The sequence below is a fragment of the Oryzias latipes genome, chromosome 9 (genome assembly GCF_002234675.1).
Source record: "Oryzias latipes chromosome 9, ASM223467v1".
Classification (NCBI taxonomy): domain Eukaryota; kingdom Metazoa; phylum Chordata; class Actinopteri; order Beloniformes; family Adrianichthyidae; genus Oryzias; species Oryzias latipes.
In genome coordinates this window covers 23556061-23576479 of record NC_019867.2, presented here as the reverse complement: position 1 = coordinate 23576479, position 20419 = coordinate 23556061, and the positions used below count along the sequence as shown (strand labels likewise).

Genomic DNA, 20419 nt, shown 5'->3' with positions numbered 1-20419 from the left:
GCATTCATCCGACCAAATTGAAATGAGTTGCTGTGTCTTATCGTCATGGTTGCTATGTTCCGATTAATTTTAATGTGAAAAGTCTGATATCAAAACTTTAAAACAAACTTAGTTTTTTAAAAACACTAGGGATGTTATTACTTTGTCTTCTATTGATTACAACAGTATGAGCGTGTGTACGAGCTGTGCTCCTCCCTCTTCAGGCTTCATTTTCACTGTCCAGAATCCAATGGGTGATTTCAAAAAGGATCGTCCATTGTATGTTTAAAGTTGGAACAAAATTCAGTTTTACTACAATAAATTTTCAATTTCATAACTGATGTCAAGATTATTTGTGGTTTCTAACATCCACCATCTTTGTTACAAAATAGAGCTAAATTTCCCGGTTATAGGTTGTTGTTTAGCCTAACCATTAGTCATTCAAATGAAATACCAATAATGCTTGGATATTTTAGAAAATTGGTGTTAAATATCTTTTGAATTTTTTTCCCCCCAAACCTCAAGTTTTAACACTTTGGAAAGAAACTACAGAGAGTCAGTTTAATCAAATCTTTCCCCGCTTCTTCTAAGCTTTGATGAAAACAGTAATCCCGGGGGTGCAGTTGTGGCTCTCTATTTTTAGCAGATCAATATTTCCTTCTGCAGTAGCTTGAAGTGGCAGTTTGAATTGTGCATTACCTAAACTGCCGTTGTAAGCTGTTTCAAAAACTGTCGGCATGCCCAATAGATTAAAGTTTCTGTTGCTGAAACTGGAGACGGCGTTTATGTGCCAACAAGGCTGCTTTTGGAAAGAAATCCAACAGTACTTCCTCCTACTCTGTTGGACCTGTTCTCGTCACTAACTTAGCACTATGCTCCAGTGACAGGGCTAATCATCTAAGAGCCTGATGTTGCTGTGAATACTGGCATTACTCAAGAGTCCCGCTGAAAGTCGTAGGAAGTATCATAGGAGAATATTTAAAGATGAGGAAGTTTCAGGGACATTAAAGGCAGCTGAGGGGGCGGAAATGCTGGTAAATCTATGTACTGCCATCAAAGAAGTCTTGGGACTCCCTTTATTTTGCCAGGAATAGTTGTAAACAAGCTACAATGAATCAAAACACACAAAGTACATAGTAATCTGTAAGGATTTCACTCTGCTAATTATGTGTGAACAACTACTCCACTTAAGACCTCCTAGGAATAGCATCATTACTTTGCAAGCCTCTTTGTACTTCCAACAAACACAAGGTGGTCTCATTTAAACAAACCTCTTGCTTCCCCTCATTTGTTTTTTTACGTCTTGCTTTGTAATTACTTCTTTATCAGTGGATGCTATCACCACTCCTCGTGACAGACTGGGGCGCAAGAAAATGAGGTACAGTAGCTAAATTGTCAGTGGCAAGCTTCAGGCTATTGCCATAATTAGCTCTTTTTCCTTTGTTGTGATGCACTTATTATAAACAACAAATGCAAGAAAGTCACTGGGCCAGATGGGAGGCAATTTAGCTGCGGAAATTACAAAATGGGCTGTGGAGAATCTTTTGTTATGCACACCAGTGGAAATGTCAGGTTCTGCAGATATATTGTAGCAAAAGATCGGACAGAAAGCAGCAGTGGCTTAGCCATCAATCAGCATATCAAGTTCTGGAAAATATATCAAGTAAAAGAGTCATATATAAAGCAACTTAAAGACATGCCTGACCACAATATTAGAAAACAGAACATTTACTTGTAGGAGATATAAACTAATATTTTATTTTAATTAAGTCGGCTGCTTTCACACCAGGATAGTCCCGGGGACACTGTTCCAACGAAAAATGTTGATCAATGTTTACACCTTCGTTAAATTTGGTTTGCGTTCATAGCATTGACTGAATGTAGCAACTGGACTGAGTGAGTGTGACATCTACCACAGAAAATGCCTTATTTCCGGCTTCAATGAAAAGAAGTCAATACAGTTGAGCTGTCAGTAAGTGATTTGTGATTGATCCAAGTTAGTCTAACTTGTATGGAAACCACTTTACCAGTCAATAGTCAGCTTGTTGGAAGTCCACACCCTTACCGTTTGAAAGTGAGCTGCACAAAATTTGTCATTTGTTTTGAAAGTTTGACATGAGACCACATTCCTCTAGTGAGGCATCTGATTGATGCAACAACTTTTACTACAGAAAAATATAATAAAATGAAATAAAAAAAACATGAATATGAACATGTTTATAAAAAACAAAAGGTAGCAGAGAAAGAATGGTTATTCTGACAAATATAATGACTGAGTAATAGCTGTTTACTTATCGAGAAGATTTTGGCATCTTGGAGCCAGCAGGTACTTTCTTCTTGGAACTTGAGGGGGTCACACCAGTCCAGTTCTCATATACAGTCTATAGCTCATAAACAACACTCTTGGGGTGTATTTAGACGGGAAAATCTTTTGTTCTGGAACGAGTCACAAACTTTGCTTTTGGCCTGTAATCAGACTGGCATCGAGCGGCTCATACTGTTACAGACCAAAGCTTGTACACAAAACCACGTTATTAAAAATCTCGTCAGTCATTGGCCAGGAACTATGAGGGCGGGTCAAAACAAAAAGAGAAAGACAGACGTGCTGTGCTTTACAATTTCTTATTGGGACAGTTAAGTTATTAAAATTTTGTAATTCGCTGACCAGTTTTGAACGTCAGCAACAACACTTTTGACTTATTACTTTGGTACAGTGGAGGCCTGCTGCAATTCGGTTACTGGCAAGGAGATGTCCAACGTTTGCTTTAACTCAGAGGAAGCTTTCAACCGAGATACTGAGGAGACATCAGGTATAAAGGTACGTTGCTTAAAGTTTATGACATATAGATTGTCGGGAAAACAGTGAGTAGCAATGTGCCCCACTTAAAAATTTGTTTTAATGACCAGCATTCATCAGACCACAATTCAGTAAGTTGTTGTGTCTCATCGTTATTGCATTGTTTTTAAGAGATTTCTGTTAAGGAAACTACAAGCTAGCTTTTAGGGTGACATCACAGCAGTGCGAGCCCTGTTTCGAGACACAGAATGTGACGCATGTAAGAAGTGTTTTTCAGCGCTGTTAAATAAACGGTCAAACAAATAAACAGTTGGACCCTTTTTTCTGTTTCATAACAGGACAATCGTTGCTTTATATTTGTCCGCAAATCATTTATTGCTTCATTCCTGCTACGGTGGCCGTTTTGGTTCAGTTGTTCTGCTGCGAGGACGGACAGACTGAGGAATCTCAGAGAGGACCGAGGCTAAGACCGATTGGAAACGAACCCAGACCACCTCTAAATATGGGTCAGAGAGCCTCCTTCAATTCTCAGATTTGAACGTAGTAATAATGCCAGTAATTCACCACTACCTTCCCTCAATAAAATTTAAATGTTATTTAACTAATAAAGTTTTTTTGGTTAAATGGATGCTGCAGAACAGAGAATAGCATTGTGCGGATAAAATGAATTTAAAACACTATATATACAAATACAACATATTGCCCTGCACCTTCCTTATTTGTTTTAAAAAATCTTATCAGATTGTTTACATTTCTCCTTCATGCAGTGCAGTTTGTTTTCCATTTGATGCCTAAAAAACATGTGGATGCCATGATCTGCCTGCTAATTCCTAACCATATGCCTTTAGGTTTCCTGTTCATTTTTCAGTTCAATGCACATACCTTGGTTTCAGTTAAAGTTGGGACAAAGAGCAATAAAAACCTTCTGCTTTGACTGTGCCTGAAAGGCTCTGCTGCGTAAGGACGCTAAAAATTGGTCCACCATTTAACCTTGATCTCTGCTGTGAGCACACTGTGGACAAGGACAGAGCAGCAGTCGATGCTCTTTAGGAGGTGGTCGAGGCCCACAGGCTTCATGTAAGACTTAAAAAATTTCTTCAAAAACACCAAAAAGAGTTTGTAAATTTAAAGCGAGTTGCTGTTTTGAGCAAAACGTACTGTGGGGTCTGAAAAACTGCCAAATACAACAACACTCCGAATAGGTTTTAATCAATTGTTTTATCGTTGTTGGTTTGGTTTTTACTGTGCTTGAAAGTACATTAGCGACCCTGTTGTCTGAGTTGCTGGTTTTATGCACAGTTGCATTTAAACTGCAAATAGACAATTTATAAAAAGGTCTAAATGCTGAGATTTTTTTAAACATGCATAAAAAACTTCACTGACTTGTTGGCATTGTTCAAAATTTGGTAGCAATAGTATATGCTATTATGACTGAAATAGTTGAGACCATATACGGTGAGGTCAATAAGTATTAGATCACCCTGTGATTAGCAAGTTCTCCCACTTAGAAAACAGGGAGGGGTCTAAAATTTTCATCATAGGTGCATTTCCACAGTGAGAGACAGAATCTGAAGAAACATTCAGAAATCCCGTTGCACAATTTTTTTTAACAATTTATTTGTATATTACTGTGACAAATAAGTATTTGATCACTTGATTATCAGATAGATTTCTGACCAGCAAAGACCTGCTGTTCTGCTTTTAAATAGTCCAACTCCACTCTGCTCATCATTCTAAATTAGTGGCACCTGTTTGAGGTCGTAGCTTGCATAAAGGCACCTGTGCACCCCACAATCAGTCAGGAGTCTCACTTAACATTGGGCAAAACCAAAGAGTTGTCAAAAGACACAAGACACAAAATTGTAGACCTTCACAAAGCTGGAAGTGGCTACGGGGCAATTGCCAAGCAGCTTGGTTAGAAAGAACAACTGTTGGAGCAATTGTCAGAAAATGGAAGAGGCTAATGATGACTGTCAATGTCCCTCGGACTGGGGCCCCTCGCAAGAGCTCACCTCGTGGGGTATCGATGATGCTAAGGAAGGTGAAGAATCCGCCCAGGACTACACGGGAGGAGCTGGTCAATGACCTGAAGAGAGCTGGGACCACCGTTTCCAAGGCTACTATAAGTAATACATTAAAACGTCATGGTTTAAAATCATGTATCGCACTGAAGGTTCCCCTGCTGAAGTCAACCCATTTCAAGGCCCGTCTGAAGTTTGCCAATGACCATCTTGATGATCCAGAGGAGTCATGGGAGAAAGTCTTGTGGTCAGATTAGACCAAAATAGAACTTTTTGGTCTTAACTCCATTCGGTGTGTTTGGAGGAGGAAGAAGGAGGAGCATCATCCCAAGAACACCATACCTACAGTGAAGCACGGGGGTGGAAGCATCATGCTCTGGGGGGGTTTTCTGCACAGGGGACAGGACGACTGCACTGTATTAAGGAGAGGATGAACGGGCTCTGTATTGTGAGATATTGGGCAAAAACCTCCTAACCTCAGTCAGAGCGTTGAAGATGGGTCGTGGCTGGGTCTTTCAGCATGACAATGACCCGAAGCACACAGCCAAGAAAACCAAGGAGTGGCTCCGTAAGAAGCATATCAAGGTTCTGGAGTGGCCTAGCCAGTCTCCAGACCTAAATCCAATAGAGAATCTTTGGAGGGAGCTGAAACTCCGTGTTGCTCAGCGACAGCCCCGAACCCTGACAGATCTAGAGAAGATCTGTATGGAGGAGTGGGCCAAAATCCCTGCTGCAGTGTGTAGAAACCTAGTGAAGAACTACAGGAACTGTTTGACCTCTGTAATTGTTAACAAAGGCTCCTGTAGCAAATATTAAAGTTGTTTAACTCAAGTGATCAAATACTTATTTGTCACAGTAATATACAAATAAATTGTACAACATGATTTCTGAATATTTCTTCAGATTCTGTCTCTCACTGTGGAAATGCACCTATGATGAAAATTTTAGACCCCCCCATGTTTTCTAAGTGGGAAAACTTGCTAAATCACAGGGTGATCAAATACTTATTGACCTGACTGTAACTATCTCAAATGATTTTATATTTGTTGTGTTTACATTTGTTTGTACTTTATGTATCTAGAAATACAATAACTCTCAGATTGGATTTGTATCCCATGTTCGTTTACATTGTGTAACTGTTGTGGCAGTATAATACCAACATCATGAAACCTATGAGTCATTCTTGGTACATTGTGATAAAGTGGCATCAGTTTTCTTTTACATGATTGACTTCCCACTGGACAGGACAGTATTCAGAGCAAAAGAAAATACGACCATATAGTCCATTTGGCATAAGGAAGGTTAATGCAACAGGGACTGTTAGGACAGAATCATCGGAGATACTTCTCAGATGGGAGTGAAGGGTGCCAGACAGTCTGGAACCAACAGTGTGCAAAATGAATGCTATGCCTGATTGTGCTCAGCGTGTGAGCTCACATGTCTGCATGTCTGCATGCAAAGCTTTTATTTGTACGCATGCTGTTTGTGCCTGCCATTCCACCTGCACATTTGGGTAAGTTGCTCTTGAGGCTGTCATTCTCATAAATAGTCACACCGCCCAGCAAAATTTAACAGCAGCAAGCGAGGAAGAGTTTGTGTAAAAGGATGGAATGGAATAAGAGAGCGCAGTGTTTCTTTGGAATGAAGGGGCAAATGATTCACCGCAACGGCCATGAGAATGACAGCTGGTGAAAAATCAACTAAACCAGAGGTTGGTCTTCCTTATTCAGGTGTGAGATTCCACAGTCACAAAACATGGAGCTCCCAATTGATACCGCTGCTTGGAATTTGGGATGTGGAGTAAATTATTCATGAAATCCTGCTTTCACTTTGGGTACAAAATAGAAGCGGAGTGGGGAAAACATTTCCTCCCACTGGAATTGTGCTTTTCTATAGGGAGACATGGTGCCAGCACAATCATAAAAGATCCTTATTCTTAAAGAATGGACCAGATTGAGCATATCTGCTCACTGCAGCAGGACATTCATCAATCCTTTAGAGAGAAACACGATTACTTTTTATCCCAGGTGCCACTAAGCTTTAGCAATAATAGGGGTATAAGATGAATCAAACTCCAATGGAGGAGTTTGTCCTTTGATTTTGGGGTGACAACAACTGGGACAAAGAATAAAATAAACTCCATTTCATTTCAAAGGTTATGGTTTGGCAAAAAAGATGATTGAAAGTGTAAAACGCAATTTTAATGAATCAGTGGGATTATATAAAAGTACATTTAATGGTGTTTGAAATAACTTACTGGTTCATGATAGGATTTTGGCCTAAAAAGAATGTGAGAAAAACATTAACAACAACACAGACACAAATATACATGTGAAGTTAAAGTTCAAAAACCAATAAAAACATGGTCATACCATCTCCACATTATGTGTTCTGTATGAATCATCAAACTCTTAAGGGCATGCAGTATAATTTTAAGATGGCTCCTTTCTCATGTGGTGGGACAGACTGCTAGTGCATTGATTGTTCTGGATTAAAATTCAAAATTGACATTTAAAAAATAACCTAAATTAAATGTCTAACTTATTGTAATGTTGCGTTCACACAGAACACAACTCTCATTGGATGCCTCTCTTTCGACACACATCAAATTCACTGCTCGACGCCCGTCCAAAAATGCGTTCATAAACTTTCATAATAGTTTTTAGCCCCATCGTTACATAGCAGCATTTTTTAACGGCGGATTTGACCACATCGATTTCACAAAGTTAAAATCTAATAATATGAGCGTTTTGCGACGATTATTTATATGTCCATTGTCTTTTAAAGATAAAAGCATTAATGATTTATTAAAAAATGCATTTAAAAACAGTATTTTGGCAAAAAATGCATTGTGGTTTATTGTGGTTATGCAAATTGTATTCAAGTTAAAAGAAAGGATAACATTATTTGTTTTTTAATTAAACAACTCGTCTTAAGGCTCTTTGGATCCCCGACATCAATCTCAGACACCTGTGATAATTAGTTTGCCAAATGAGTTCAAGTAAAGGAAAAAACTACTAAAGAAGGACATTCCATATTATTAAGCAGACCAATATTTTCAAACAATATGGGAAAGAAAATAGATCTCACTGCTGCTGAAAAGCATGAAATAGTTCAGTGCCTTGGACAAGGTAAAAAAACCTTGGATATTTCCTCAAAACATAAGCATGATCATCTTACTATTAAAAGATTTGTCACTGATTCAGAGCACACACGGGTTGGTGCAGATAAAGGCAGAATGGGGAAGGTTTCTGCCACACAAAAACGTCTGGTACAGAGAGCAGTTACTAAAATACTATTACTAAGCAGCAATCACATAATTGAAGCTGCTGCTGTCTCTGGACTCCCACAAACATCAAGGTGTAGGATCCTCCAGAGGCTTGCAGTTATACGTAAACCTTCTATTTGGAAAACCCCTAAGCACAAGCAGAAACGGCTGCAGTGGGCCCAGACACTCATGAAGACTCATTTTCAAACAGTCTTGTTCACTCTTGAGTGCCGTAAAACCCTGGATGGTCTGGATGGATGGAGTAGTGGGTGGTTGGTGGATGGCCACTATGTCCCAACAAGGCTGCAACATCAGCAAGGAGGTGACAGAGTCAGGTTTTGCATCAGAATCATTGGGAGAGAGCTGGTCGGCCCCTTTAGGGTTCCTGAAGGTGTGATAAATGATCTCTAAAAAAGTACAGTAATCCTCCGCCCATTGGCTGTGTATTATTCGCGCCCCGCCCATTCGCTGGTGGCCGCAGATGACGTGACGTCACAAGCGTGAGACGCAGAACAGCGCTCATTCCGCGAATTTTGAAAAACGATTTACTCTGTACTTTACTGTGAAGTATTGTTTACGCGTTTAAGATGCCATCCAAACGCCCTGCATCATCTCCAGCTTCTGGAAATGAACCCAAACGGCAGAAAAAGGTTCTGACTCTGCAGAGGCTCTGGCTCTGGGAGTTTTAAAACAGCGTCAATTATTCACGGATTTTCGTTATTCGCGGGGGGTGAAGAATACGGGGGGATTACTGTATGTAGAGTTTCTGACTACTTCCTCCAGTAGTACAACCTGAAGAACCATCTTCATGCATTACATGCATTATCTCATGCTGCAAGGAATACTTCTGCTGATAGTGACTGGTGGTGTGGCTGATGGTGTGGCCCCCGTCCTCCCCTGACCTCAACCCTAAAATAAGAGGTTGTTTGTTAAAATATAACTTGACCTATTAAGATGTTTTTGATTGGAATAGCTTTTGATTTCAGTAAATATGACCTCCTAATACAGCAAATTTTCCGTTCTTTTTTTTTTTATTTAAAAACAAAAAATTCTTCTCAACTTGTTCTGTCCAACAGCTGAGCAAACAGATTAGAGCTGAAGGCCTTTTGTGTTGGACAGGTTTTACTATCACAAAAAGAGGTTATATAGCTTTGAGAAACCAGGGTGTAGATTTGTATAAACCCCTTTTTGTTGTATTATTTTTTATTTATTGTTACATTTAGTGTGTGTGGGGAGGGAGGGGAAGAATGTGAGGGATGGAAGAGAGTAAAAGGAAGAGAGGTGAGAAAGTGGGGGATACAAGTAGTGATTTGAATAAGTTATTATTTTCAATAGCAAATTTTCAGTTCTTTAGAATCTATCTAAGATGTGGAAGTCTGCTGTGCTTAATAATTTGGAACTGTACATTTTAGGGTATTTATTTAAAAAACATCCTGTTATCTTTAGGAGGTTTCTTTGATAACATTTAACATATATCCTAATGGTTAGTGACTTGAAAATTATGCTGACTGTCATTTGCATTGAGTATTTTAAAAAAAGGTAATAGAAAAATATCATTTGCATGATAATTTGGGTTTGCTGTTCATCATCAATACATCCCAGGCCAAAGCGGACTTCTTGATTGGTTGACGCAATGAGCCTTCTTCGCCAAAGCACAGATATTTGAACTCTGAAAACTATATGGCACAACGCCTGAAATGTGCAGCCACCACACTGCCATACCTGATGCTCATAACGGGCAACTAGACCCCTGATTGCGTCTGTACATTGTGTTGTGTCATGGTATTTGCTACAGAGAAAATATATCATTTTTGATTTAGGCTAAAAACTGCATAATGATTAGGGCTGCACGATCTGAGGAAAAATCACGATATGCGATATTAGAGATTAATATTGCGATAACGATATAATTTGCAGTATATAAACGAATAGCAAAATAAGCAAAAACATAATTCCCATTTCATTGCAACAGTTTAAAAATTATACTCCAAATGACCCTCATTGACATAGGTGACAAACATCTAACATAATAGGCCTCCATCCAATTGGTCAACAACTTGAATGCGTCCATCCGATTGGTCAAATGCATAAAGGCATTTATTTGATCTGTTAAATACTTCAAGCTGCCATATGATTGTTTTAGCACATTTAAGGTTTACTATTTATTGCGATTTTCGCCGTCTTTTGCGATCAGTATATTGCAGAGCTGGAAATTGCGATAACGATAAATTTGCGGAATATTGTGCAGGCCTAATAATGATAATTAAAAGGCTGGGACAAATTTAGAAAATCCAGAAGAGAAAATTAAGGAAATTTCAACAGATACATTTTACCAAACAATTATGTGGACAACATTTGTGGCTAAATTGTAAAATTAAAAAAAAGGATTGTTACTAATAATACCCATATCTTTTTTGTTATGTTTTTTAAGCCTTGGTCTTTCACAGTTAAAGTGCATCTATAATGAACATTACAGACCTCATTCCGGGAGGTTTAAATAAAGTTATAAAATGTTTTGCATACTCAAAAAGCTAGAAAGGTTTCATCTTTCCTTCTTGCCTTCTGATAATAAATTACAGACAAAATCAATGTGTTTGGAGCTGGTTTGAAAAAATGTTAACCGTCAAAGGATGTCTCAGTATCAACTCAGAATGTACAGAAAATTTTAACAATGAAGGATGCCGATATTTCTTTTTAGAAAATAAATGCTTAAACCGAGGATTTATCATCTAACTAAAAACAGGACAAAACTTTTATAATGTCACAAAGATCTACGCACGTTTTTTTTAAGATTATAAAGACACACTCTGATGAAAATAGTGTTTTTGGTGTTTTTAACAAATTCTTCTGGCATGTTTCTGATCATCCTAAAAAGTGAACATTTTTCCTTAGTAAGTTATGGTTTTTTGTTCATTTAAAAATAATCACAATCTTTACATTGACTTATTTTCTTCCTAATATATTTTCTTTAACTAGCAGAGGTGCCAAACCAAAACACACAGTGATTAGCCAAGCACCAAATGGAAGAAATGAAAAACTGGCAGCTTGTTGGGCAACTAAACTGAGCGCATCATTATATGATTTCTCTTTGTTGCCCGAGCACACACCAACTTGCCAACAGATTAATCATAGTCCCCTGCCGGATTCAGTCTGCCACCTTCCCTGGCCTCTCTCTATCTAACAACAGATCAGTTCAGAGATACACATGTAAGCTCCCATATCTTTCCTCATCATCACCCCAAAGTAAGAGCTCCTCGCTCTGTCCTTTTTCCACAGCTGACCAACGACAAGGGGTTGGGTAGGAGTGCAAAAGCCACACAAATACCCTCTTTTTTATAGATATACAAAGCTTCTTAAGTGTTCTCAAGCTATTGATTGCAAAAGTGATAAACGTGATTTAAAACCTAATTTGTTTTTTTTTTCTTGATTAATCTGGTGTATCATCCATGCATTTCTCTCCAGTTATTTGCCCACATTTTGAGCTAATAACATCAGATTTGATTTTCCCAAAGGTGAGCAGAATACCGAGGCAACCACGCTCATGTCAGCTAAGCTCGACATTCTATGCCTTTCTTATATTTCTACGCACAATTCCAGCCACTATAGTGTTTAGAATGTTGTTGTGCCAACTTGGCTTTCAGCCCTGAAAATAGAGCTACAAATTCCCCCGGCAAATGAATGCAATTACAACGCAGTATTCTTTATTAACAAATAACAGTAACAACTAACTATTACCTATCCAACTACTGATCTAACTATATAGGTGTTGCAGAAGGATTATGTGTATGTGTGTCAGCGCGCTGCGTGTGTAGGAGGAAGGAGGGCACACAAGTGTGTTGGGGGTGCGTGTTGATTCTTCTGCAGTGGACCGCTCTCGAGCTGCAAGCGAGGCTTCACCTGTGCTCTCTGGTACAGACATCTTTTTAGAATGTTATATTGAAAAATATATCAACGAGACTGCAGACACTTTGACACCTTTCTGGTAGCCATTACGTCTGACACCCATGAAGAATGTGGAGCAGGAGGCTCCGCCTTTGTTTATACAGACACGTAACATTGCGCTGCACAAAATAGTTCCCAAACAACACATGTAGTGATAGTCATCGAAATCTAACAGTGCGCGTTCATGTTTGTTGTCACGGAGTGAAACAGTACAGTAACTCCCCCCCCCCACACACACACACACACACACACACACACACACACACAAAATCCTCCGGCAGGCGGCCGTGTTGTGCACGCAGCTTGTAATACAAATGAATACAATGTAAATTGATAATTACAACGCAGTAAATTTGACGTATTTCCCCGGGAGACTTCTGTTGTAGAATGAGGATGTGTGTGTGCTTGTAAAACCGCACAAGTATGTGTGTGAGAAGAGGGAGCCCGTGCTTCGTGCAGCTCTGAGAAGGAGTGAGAGCCGCGCACAGCGCAAGAGGTGAGAGGCGCGGTGCAGGGAGTGAAGGAGAAAAGTAATAAAAAGTTTCCCCCAGAACCCATTGAACACAGGACTAGCAGAAACAGTAAATTATCAGCAAAGATGTACGTGTTTAATGTGTTTATTATAGTTCCAATCACGCACCATATGCAGAACTTTCAAAAAAAAAAACTTTCAAAAGTGCGGTGATGAGGTCATCCCCACGGTGATGCGGTTATCGTCACACCCCTACCTGAAAACACCCCAAACCATGAAAAAAATGTATTACTATCCTTGGAGCTCAGGTACTTTATTTTATTTGACGAGTAATAAGAGAGTAGGCCTGAATCGGCTTAACTTGGAAACACGCAGTTTTAATTGTGATCTAGTCTAATAAGAACCCAATTTCCTCCAATGATATTGGTAATTACCAGCCAAATGGGAAGTGATCCAGACTTTCAGGGTCTGCCATTAAAAACTGGAGAAGGTGCTGAAGTGTAAATAGTAAAAATATGCGTTTGACAAGTGCAGGCCGATTCCACAGACATCAGAAGACGGAGCTGATCTCATGGCATTCTTACAGACTCACGCCTCAGACTTCTTCACTAAGTGATACGCTGAAGTGAGGGCTGCATACAAAGTAGCTTGGGTCTGTTTCGAATTTCTATTTGCGTAAGAAAGAAAAAAAAGAGAAGAGAAGCAATACACGACAAACAATTACAACAACTGCAGTCTCCAGGGACGACTTTCATTGCTGTTCACTACATTATGCTGTCTTAGCCAATAACATGAAATATTGCAAGATAGTAAGAGAAGGAGAGAAGACTGTTGTGTAAATGTGACATCGCAATTATTTGTCTGGATAACAGTGAACTAAATTACAACTCTAAGTTCAACCAAATAAAGGAGAGAAAAAACACACTTTAGTTTCTTGTGCTCTGAAAGATGGGTTCAGGGCTGTAAACCTTTGGCTCCAGGGGAAAAAAATTCAACAATTTTAAATTTGATAAGGCATAAATTAATAGAGTAAGAAAGAAATGTGCTCAAAAACATTTGTTGGAAAAGGGTAAGATACATTTTATCATCTTTTCTATCTAAGTAAAAAAAATTAAAATGATACTTTATTAGATATTCCAATTTGAGGCTGTACAACACTTCTCTTTCAAATATTAGCTCAAAGAAATGCTCCCCTAGTGCAGCATAACTTACTGACAAATGCTTGTATGAGGGTTTTAAGGGGTTCCTGTCTGGTGGGGTAACAGTAGGTACTACCCCTTAATTCTCAGGTAGGGTTGCCAGACCTTAAAAAAATTCCAGCCTTTATACAGACTACGAAGTGTAAGGCTATTAAATATGTTAATAAATGCACAATATTCAGGTATCCACGTGATACTTTATATGACAGGTTTACAATAGTTACAGAATTCATTTGTCCTAGAATGTAAATAAATGTATTAAAATAAATGTCACTAATATGTTGAATTTAGCCAATCTAAAAACATTATTGCATTACTATATGCATCTTTATTAAATTTGTTAGATGTATGTATAGTGGTACAAATCAGTGAACTCTGGTCTTGATTACAGCTTTATTTGTGTTTAAATCTTGCATCTGATACTAAAACAGGCAGGTAAATCTTAAGTTTGGATAAAGACATACTCAAAAATGTAACTTTAAGTTCAATTTTCTTAATATATGTCTTCTATCATGGGAAAAATGCCACAAGAACATGTTAAAAACACCAAAACAGATTTTCACTGGAGTGGAGTCTTTAAGTTTATAGTTTTTGTATTTTAATCCTAGTATTAAATTATTAGTATTATTAAATTATAGTGTTATCCAATCATATAAATGATCTATTTCAGTAAAAGATTATATCAAAATCAGCCATGAACTAAAAGAAGCTTCTTTTAAGCTCTGTGTATGATAATATACATGGAATCTAACACAAAGAGGTTTCATAGAACTGGTTCTTTAAAAGCTGCCAGGAGTCATCACACACAGTTTAATCAACACCAAGAAAACAGGTATCTTATATTTCTGTTCAAAAGAAAAAAAGAATCGACACTCCAGACCCTTTTTTCAAACCCCTGAACTCGCTCTGTCCTGGGAAGTTTGTGCCAAACTAGATTATCAAAGGGCAGCCCAGCCTGGCCTACCTTTTGATGGCTCTGTGCGCTTGGGCAGATCCAATGTGTCATAGTTTTTGTCATTCTCCCCATTCTTTTTCCCTGCGAAGGAACAAAGAAGAGATTAGATCAGTGCCCTATAACCCAGGAGCCTGGATTTTGAAGGACAAGGTTGCTGGCACTAACAGAGATGAGTCTGACGGGAAAATATCAGTATTTTTCAAATGAGTATTTACTTATGGTAAACTATTTCAGCGACAACACAAGGAGTAAAGATATGAGTAGATCTCTATAAGCTCTTTAAGGTGAAGCAGACAGAAATGTGCTACTCGAGGCAGAGGTTTCACAAAAACACATTACTCTTTCCACTCAGAACAAAGCATGAAGGTTTACGCGCAATACTGAGAGTCGCACATGAAATGGACACAAATACACAAGTCAAACCATCTTTTTCAAGTAGTTTAAGTCAAATGCATATTGTAAAAGCCCAAGAGCACACACAGACAATATAACCGCATGCCACTTCTTCACACTTTACCAGTGAAACATCAGAGTTCCTGGAAACATCTGAGAATAAAAGAGAGCCGCAGAAGCAGCAGGGAGGAGGAGGGTGAGGGGTTATTGCAGCTCAGCCAGCTAATGGTCGGCTCACATGGACATGGTTATCCCCACAGGACAGTCCAGACACATGAAGACAAAACTGCCCATTCCTCAGCTAGACTGAGGTCATATTTTCTGTCACTGTGGTCTATTTAAGCATCGGTTATACTCCTTTCTCAATGATATATTTTTTTTTTATTGTTTTGCTTGTACACTATCCTTCAATTCTCTGATAGTTTCTGTCCAAATTACAGTTTTGAAATTGGGAAATATAAAGTTAGGTTTCATTTGTTAATGTTTTCGCATGACGCAAAAAAAAAAAAAGTCTGTAGCTGAAGCATTATTGGAAATGAGCTCAATCAAAAAAATTGAAATATCAGAGATTCTCAATATATTCTGAAAAAAAGTCTAATATCTTAGGTATGAGAGCATGGTTATAACGCCTACAGCTCAAACTCAAGGCCCAGTTTAAAAAAAAAAATAAAATTACAAATAAAAGCATTATTTATGTGAAGCTGCTGTTGTAATTATTCAATGTTTGCAGGTCTGTATGCAGACAACTTGTTGTCATCAAACCATCAGATGGATGCAAGGCTGTGTGCAGAACACGTGTAATACATGTTCTTTTTAGCTCAGTTTTATGTTGTTTTTCTTTATTCACTTGGACAGTTTGATCCTCCATAAATGGAAGAATCGGAAAAATGTAAAAGGATTTATGCTAGAGTAACAAGCAAACATATGTTTTCTATGCAACTGTAATTGTTACTTTAAAAAGTTAGAATGAATAAATAAGGAGTAGTTACATTGATTTTTCATTACATTTAGTTACATGCATACGTTACATTTGGCCCTCTGAGGACAGCCATTATGCTGATGTGGCCCTGGTGAAAACGAGTTTGACACCCCTGGCCTACAGGTATACAGTGTTCCCTCTCTAGTTTTGTTTCATGGATATTTCTTCAGTGAAATTTTGTATACTTTTTCTTTTTAAGAGCACATTGCTTTAAACTGTAAATAAGATTAAACATGCGTACATCTAAAAATGTTTAAAAAAATTAACAAAAAATGCACCAGTTTTCAAGAGTCTCCATTTGTTTTATGGACCGTATTTGTCTTGAAGTTGATTCATGGCTTCTGAACTTAAACATATTTAACCATTAATATCATATTTGATACAGACCTTTCTGAGATTCATTAGGATGATCCAAACTTTCCTTTAAAACCAACTGTATAGAACCTGGTCCATGTTCTCATACATATCAACATATCATAATTGACACCATCCATTTCTCATCAAAGGGTTTAAAAAAACGTCTTAATTCTCATCACTTTGAATTTTCTGTAAAATCTTTGATGCAGTAGGCTTCACAGGGTTAAGGTCTTCTTTACTTTTAGTCCAAATGCCATGCTTCAACGTCAAGACAACGTCACCTAGATGAATGAGAACCAGTGACTGTTTTTGGTAGAGACCTTTGCTTTTTTTCTGTTTATATTGTTTAAGCTGCAGATAGACTGACCAAAAAATACCACCTTGTTTCAAACTGCAAAACACCGATAAAAAACTAGAGAACCTTAGGTTGGGTGGAGTCTAAAATCCCACAGCTACATGTGGATTCAATCAAACGCTACAATTTTCTGAAGTCCTTGGAACTTGAAGTATCTGGAAGTTACTCAAAGCCATTCCTAGCTGCAGCCAGAGGAAAGACAGACAAGACGGAGGAGAGGGAGCTGGAAGCAAAGAGGAAAGCAGCAGCAAGAAGAGTTGAATGGAGGTGCACTCACCTTGATTAAACCATTCCTCTATAGTTAGCCAAGGAAGCAGCAGCAATGCCAAAGGACACAAAGCAAGGAGAGAAGAAGCATGGTGAAAAAAGACGCGGGTCAAGAGGAAGCTGTTCAGAAGCTTAATTGTTTTATTAACTAAACATCATTTTTATAAAAAATAAATAAATAATTAAACATTGATAACTATCCAACTCTAACAGACATATATTTCAAAGGATATTGGCAGTAATTGAGGTAAAAAAATGTTGAGACTAGCCATTCTGGGTGAAAATGTGCAAACATAAATAAAGGCATCAGTTTGCCTCGTTTGTCAGTAACAGACAGACGGTCAGAGGGAAAAACATTGACGCTGCAGAGAGTACACACATTTGCAAACGAGTCACTAAACAGAATAAGTCTTTAAAAGACAATTTTATTCAGCGTGTCACTGAGCAATAAAAGACAACAAATTAAAAATTCTTTCACCTAAAAAAAAAAATCACAGACCTGAGCTGCCATTGCAGCTCAGCAACCTACCTCTATTAGATCATTTAAGAACATTTATTGCGTCATTTAACGTTTCACTACCTGATCCTCTTTGCTTAAAGTCTGAGGCAGCTATAAACTCGTTTCATTACGGCCCGTTTGTAATCGTGCATGTTTGCAGTTCATTAGCGTGTGCACGTTTACACTTGTAAACTCTGTGTGGAACTGACAACTGAGCTGATAAGAGGCTTTGAGGAGCAGTCAGACTACTCCGTGGTCTCTGACTGATGGTTTGTAGGATGATTGAAAAACAGAGTCGTGATTGCTGCACAGCAGCCAAATGACAGCAAAAAGCAACAACAATTAAGGCATTTTTAATCTGTCTACAATCAAAGCACACCTGTCAAGAAAACGGAAGCAGAACTCCAGGCACTGCAGATACTTTTACCTTTTCAAAGCTATTTCTAATGTTAGTGTGTGTTTGATGGTGATTTGAATGCTAAGATGTCTCTCGCTCTCACCTTTGGCTTTCTTGCCTCCAAAGCAGCCAGCGTCATCCTTCTTCTTCCTGTGTGGTCCTGCTGACCCAGGAGCCTGTGGCGCCGATGGGTCCTGGAACCTTTCGGCCCCTGGTACCTCCTTGTGTACGTGGTAGGACAGGTTTCTCATGATACAAACGCAGTTCTCCACCGACTTGGAGAAAGAGGAGTAAAATGTGAGTTGGGACTCTGAGGAGTGCTGGGTAACATTCAAAAAGATGTTGTTTTTTTTACCTTGTTGTCCATATCTTTCTTTCCTACCGCTGACTGAAGAGCGTGAAGCAGGGCGTCCACCAAACCCTCGCATTCCCTTAGTCTGCGACGAGCCTCTGCACCATCTGAACTCACATTCCTGTACAAAATGACAAAATATGAATTATGCAAGAAAAAGCATAATGCATATATGGATCTGTTGGCCAGTACTGACATAGAAAAAACAAAACTGCCTGCTGTGGTGCATTGTGCAGTTTTGCAAGATTTGATTTTGGGTTTTTTGGAAATTATTGCATCTTTTTTAGTAGAAAACTACTATCACTGAAGTACAGCATCATCAAGCATTTCTACAACAAATGGAAGATATAGTTTTGCTCACAGACTGAAACTGACAGGAAGTGACTGCAGATAAGATTGTAAATCATCCATCAGTCAGGAGTGAGATCATTCAACCCTTTTACATCTGAGCTTAATCTCCAGTGTTTACATTTTTTCAATCATCGTAACTTTTCAACCATTTACACAATTAATGTAATTCCAATGGATTTTGAAGCGGTGAAAAGTGGCCTTGCGCTGATATGCAGCTCTTCACAGTAGTGAAAGTTTTTGCGCAATCAATGCAAATGAGCTATTTCTGTCACGGAGAAATTGCGACAATATACGCTTGTAATGTGTTGCATATATCGGTGCAGAACCGACATGAAAAGCCGCTTTCCTCCATGTCAGAATCATATGGTTCATGTTGATCTCGTATTTGGTCAAAAAATTACGGTAGGCCAAACCGCGTTTGTGAATTAGGTGTAACCAGTGCCATCGCCAGTGTTAAAGCTGCTTTTTCCATTCTGTGCTCTTTCACATCTTTGGTTCAGTTGGTTCAGTCAATGATTGAAGGTTCTGCGGTTCGATCCCCAAGACACTTTCTCATCCCTTCCTCCCTACACTGGTGTGTAAATGCGTCTGTAGCTTACCATCACCAAATATGAATGAGGAGAGACTGAATAATGGACACATTGTAAGCGCTTTGAGCACCAGGAAAAGCACATAAAAATCCAGCCCGTTAATACAGTATTATTATTATCTTAGCTGGATATGGGGTCACAGAGTGGCGACCTCACCAAAAACAGATTTATTGGGAGAGACAAACATGTTTGACAGTTGAGACACACCCAAAGGCCCGTCAGTCAAGGGAACACGCCCTTATTTGAGCTCCAGCTATTTGATCTCAAAACAAAATAATTTAAACCCTATTACAGATGTCTTAAATGCAAAAACAGAGACGTCAAAGCTTTTGCAACCATAATGTTGGGCTGTTTCTCATTAGTAATAATAATAAAGGGGGATGTCTTGCTTCCTTAGCAAGTCTCTGATGTTTATCTGGTGAACTAATCTGGCCCTTTTTTTTTATCTAGCGTCAAACAAGTAGTGCCTTGGTGTCAACTGAGACAACTAAATAGCATTTCTCGGGATAATGCACCAAAGTTGCTCTATTTTTGCTTTGTTTTTTTGTCAAAAACAAAAGGATTTCATTAAAGAAATATTCAGAAATGCTATTTTAAGCCTAATATATCTTTATATAAGTCCTCTATCATGAGACAAATGCCACAAGAACATGTTAAAACCAAAACACAGTTAGCTATTCTCTACAGGACACGCAGGCGTTGGACTGCTCAAAGGAACACATATTACCAAGGCCCTGCTACAAGATGGTTTGGTTGTAAACGTGACCCTTGACCTTCACCCTCCCTATTTTCCCCAAAAAGAAAATGCTCTGTAACCAGAGAGCTTTGGGAATAATGTTTTGAAAGTGATGAATATCATTTTCATTTCTGGTGCACAGTGAAATAAATGCCATGGCTCTTACATCAGTCGGGGCCCTGGGCACAGCTCCCACAGTCAAAGCGCGAGGCAGAGATGCTGCTGCGCTCTAACAGTGGCCGTCTGACTGCCTGCAAAAGGCAAGGCTTTAAAGAGGGTTAAAGGATAGCTGGGGCTCCCTGCTCCTCCACCAGGGACTTCATTTATGAGAGCTTCAGACCCAGATAATCCCATTAACTGACCCCCAGTTAGTGCAATGGCAGCCTTGCACAAGTAAGCAAAACTGTCTGGCTTTTAGTGCTGTGTAGACTCATTCTAGCATGACATCCAAAACTGTTATGACCTGACTGTAAAAGAAAAAAAAACCCAAGTGATACTGCAATATCTCAA

General features: G+C 38.8%; 1 protein-coding gene across 15 annotated transcripts in view; it reads right to left on the bottom strand.

The window, feature by feature from the left end:
• arvcf (ARVCF, delta catenin family member) overlaps positions 1-20419 on the bottom strand; it is a 265429-nt gene that overhangs the window by 37437 nt on the left and 207573 nt on the right. For 12 of the 15 annotated variants that reach the window (XM_023958692.1, XM_023958698.1, XM_023958693.1 and 9 more), the window contains 4 exons: positions 18236-18353; positions 17984-18155; positions 16995-17012; positions 14643-14714 (listed from right to left, as the gene is read on the bottom strand). In XM_023958692.1, the coding sequence (XP_023814460.1) occupies positions 14643-14714; positions 16995-17012; positions 17984-18155; positions 18236-18353 (380 nt within the window). The remainder of the gene's footprint in view (positions 1-14642; positions 14715-16994; positions 17013-17983; positions 18156-18235; positions 18354-20419) is intronic. The other 3 variants (XM_023958694.1, XM_023958696.1, XM_023958697.1) reach the window with 2 other exon arrangements.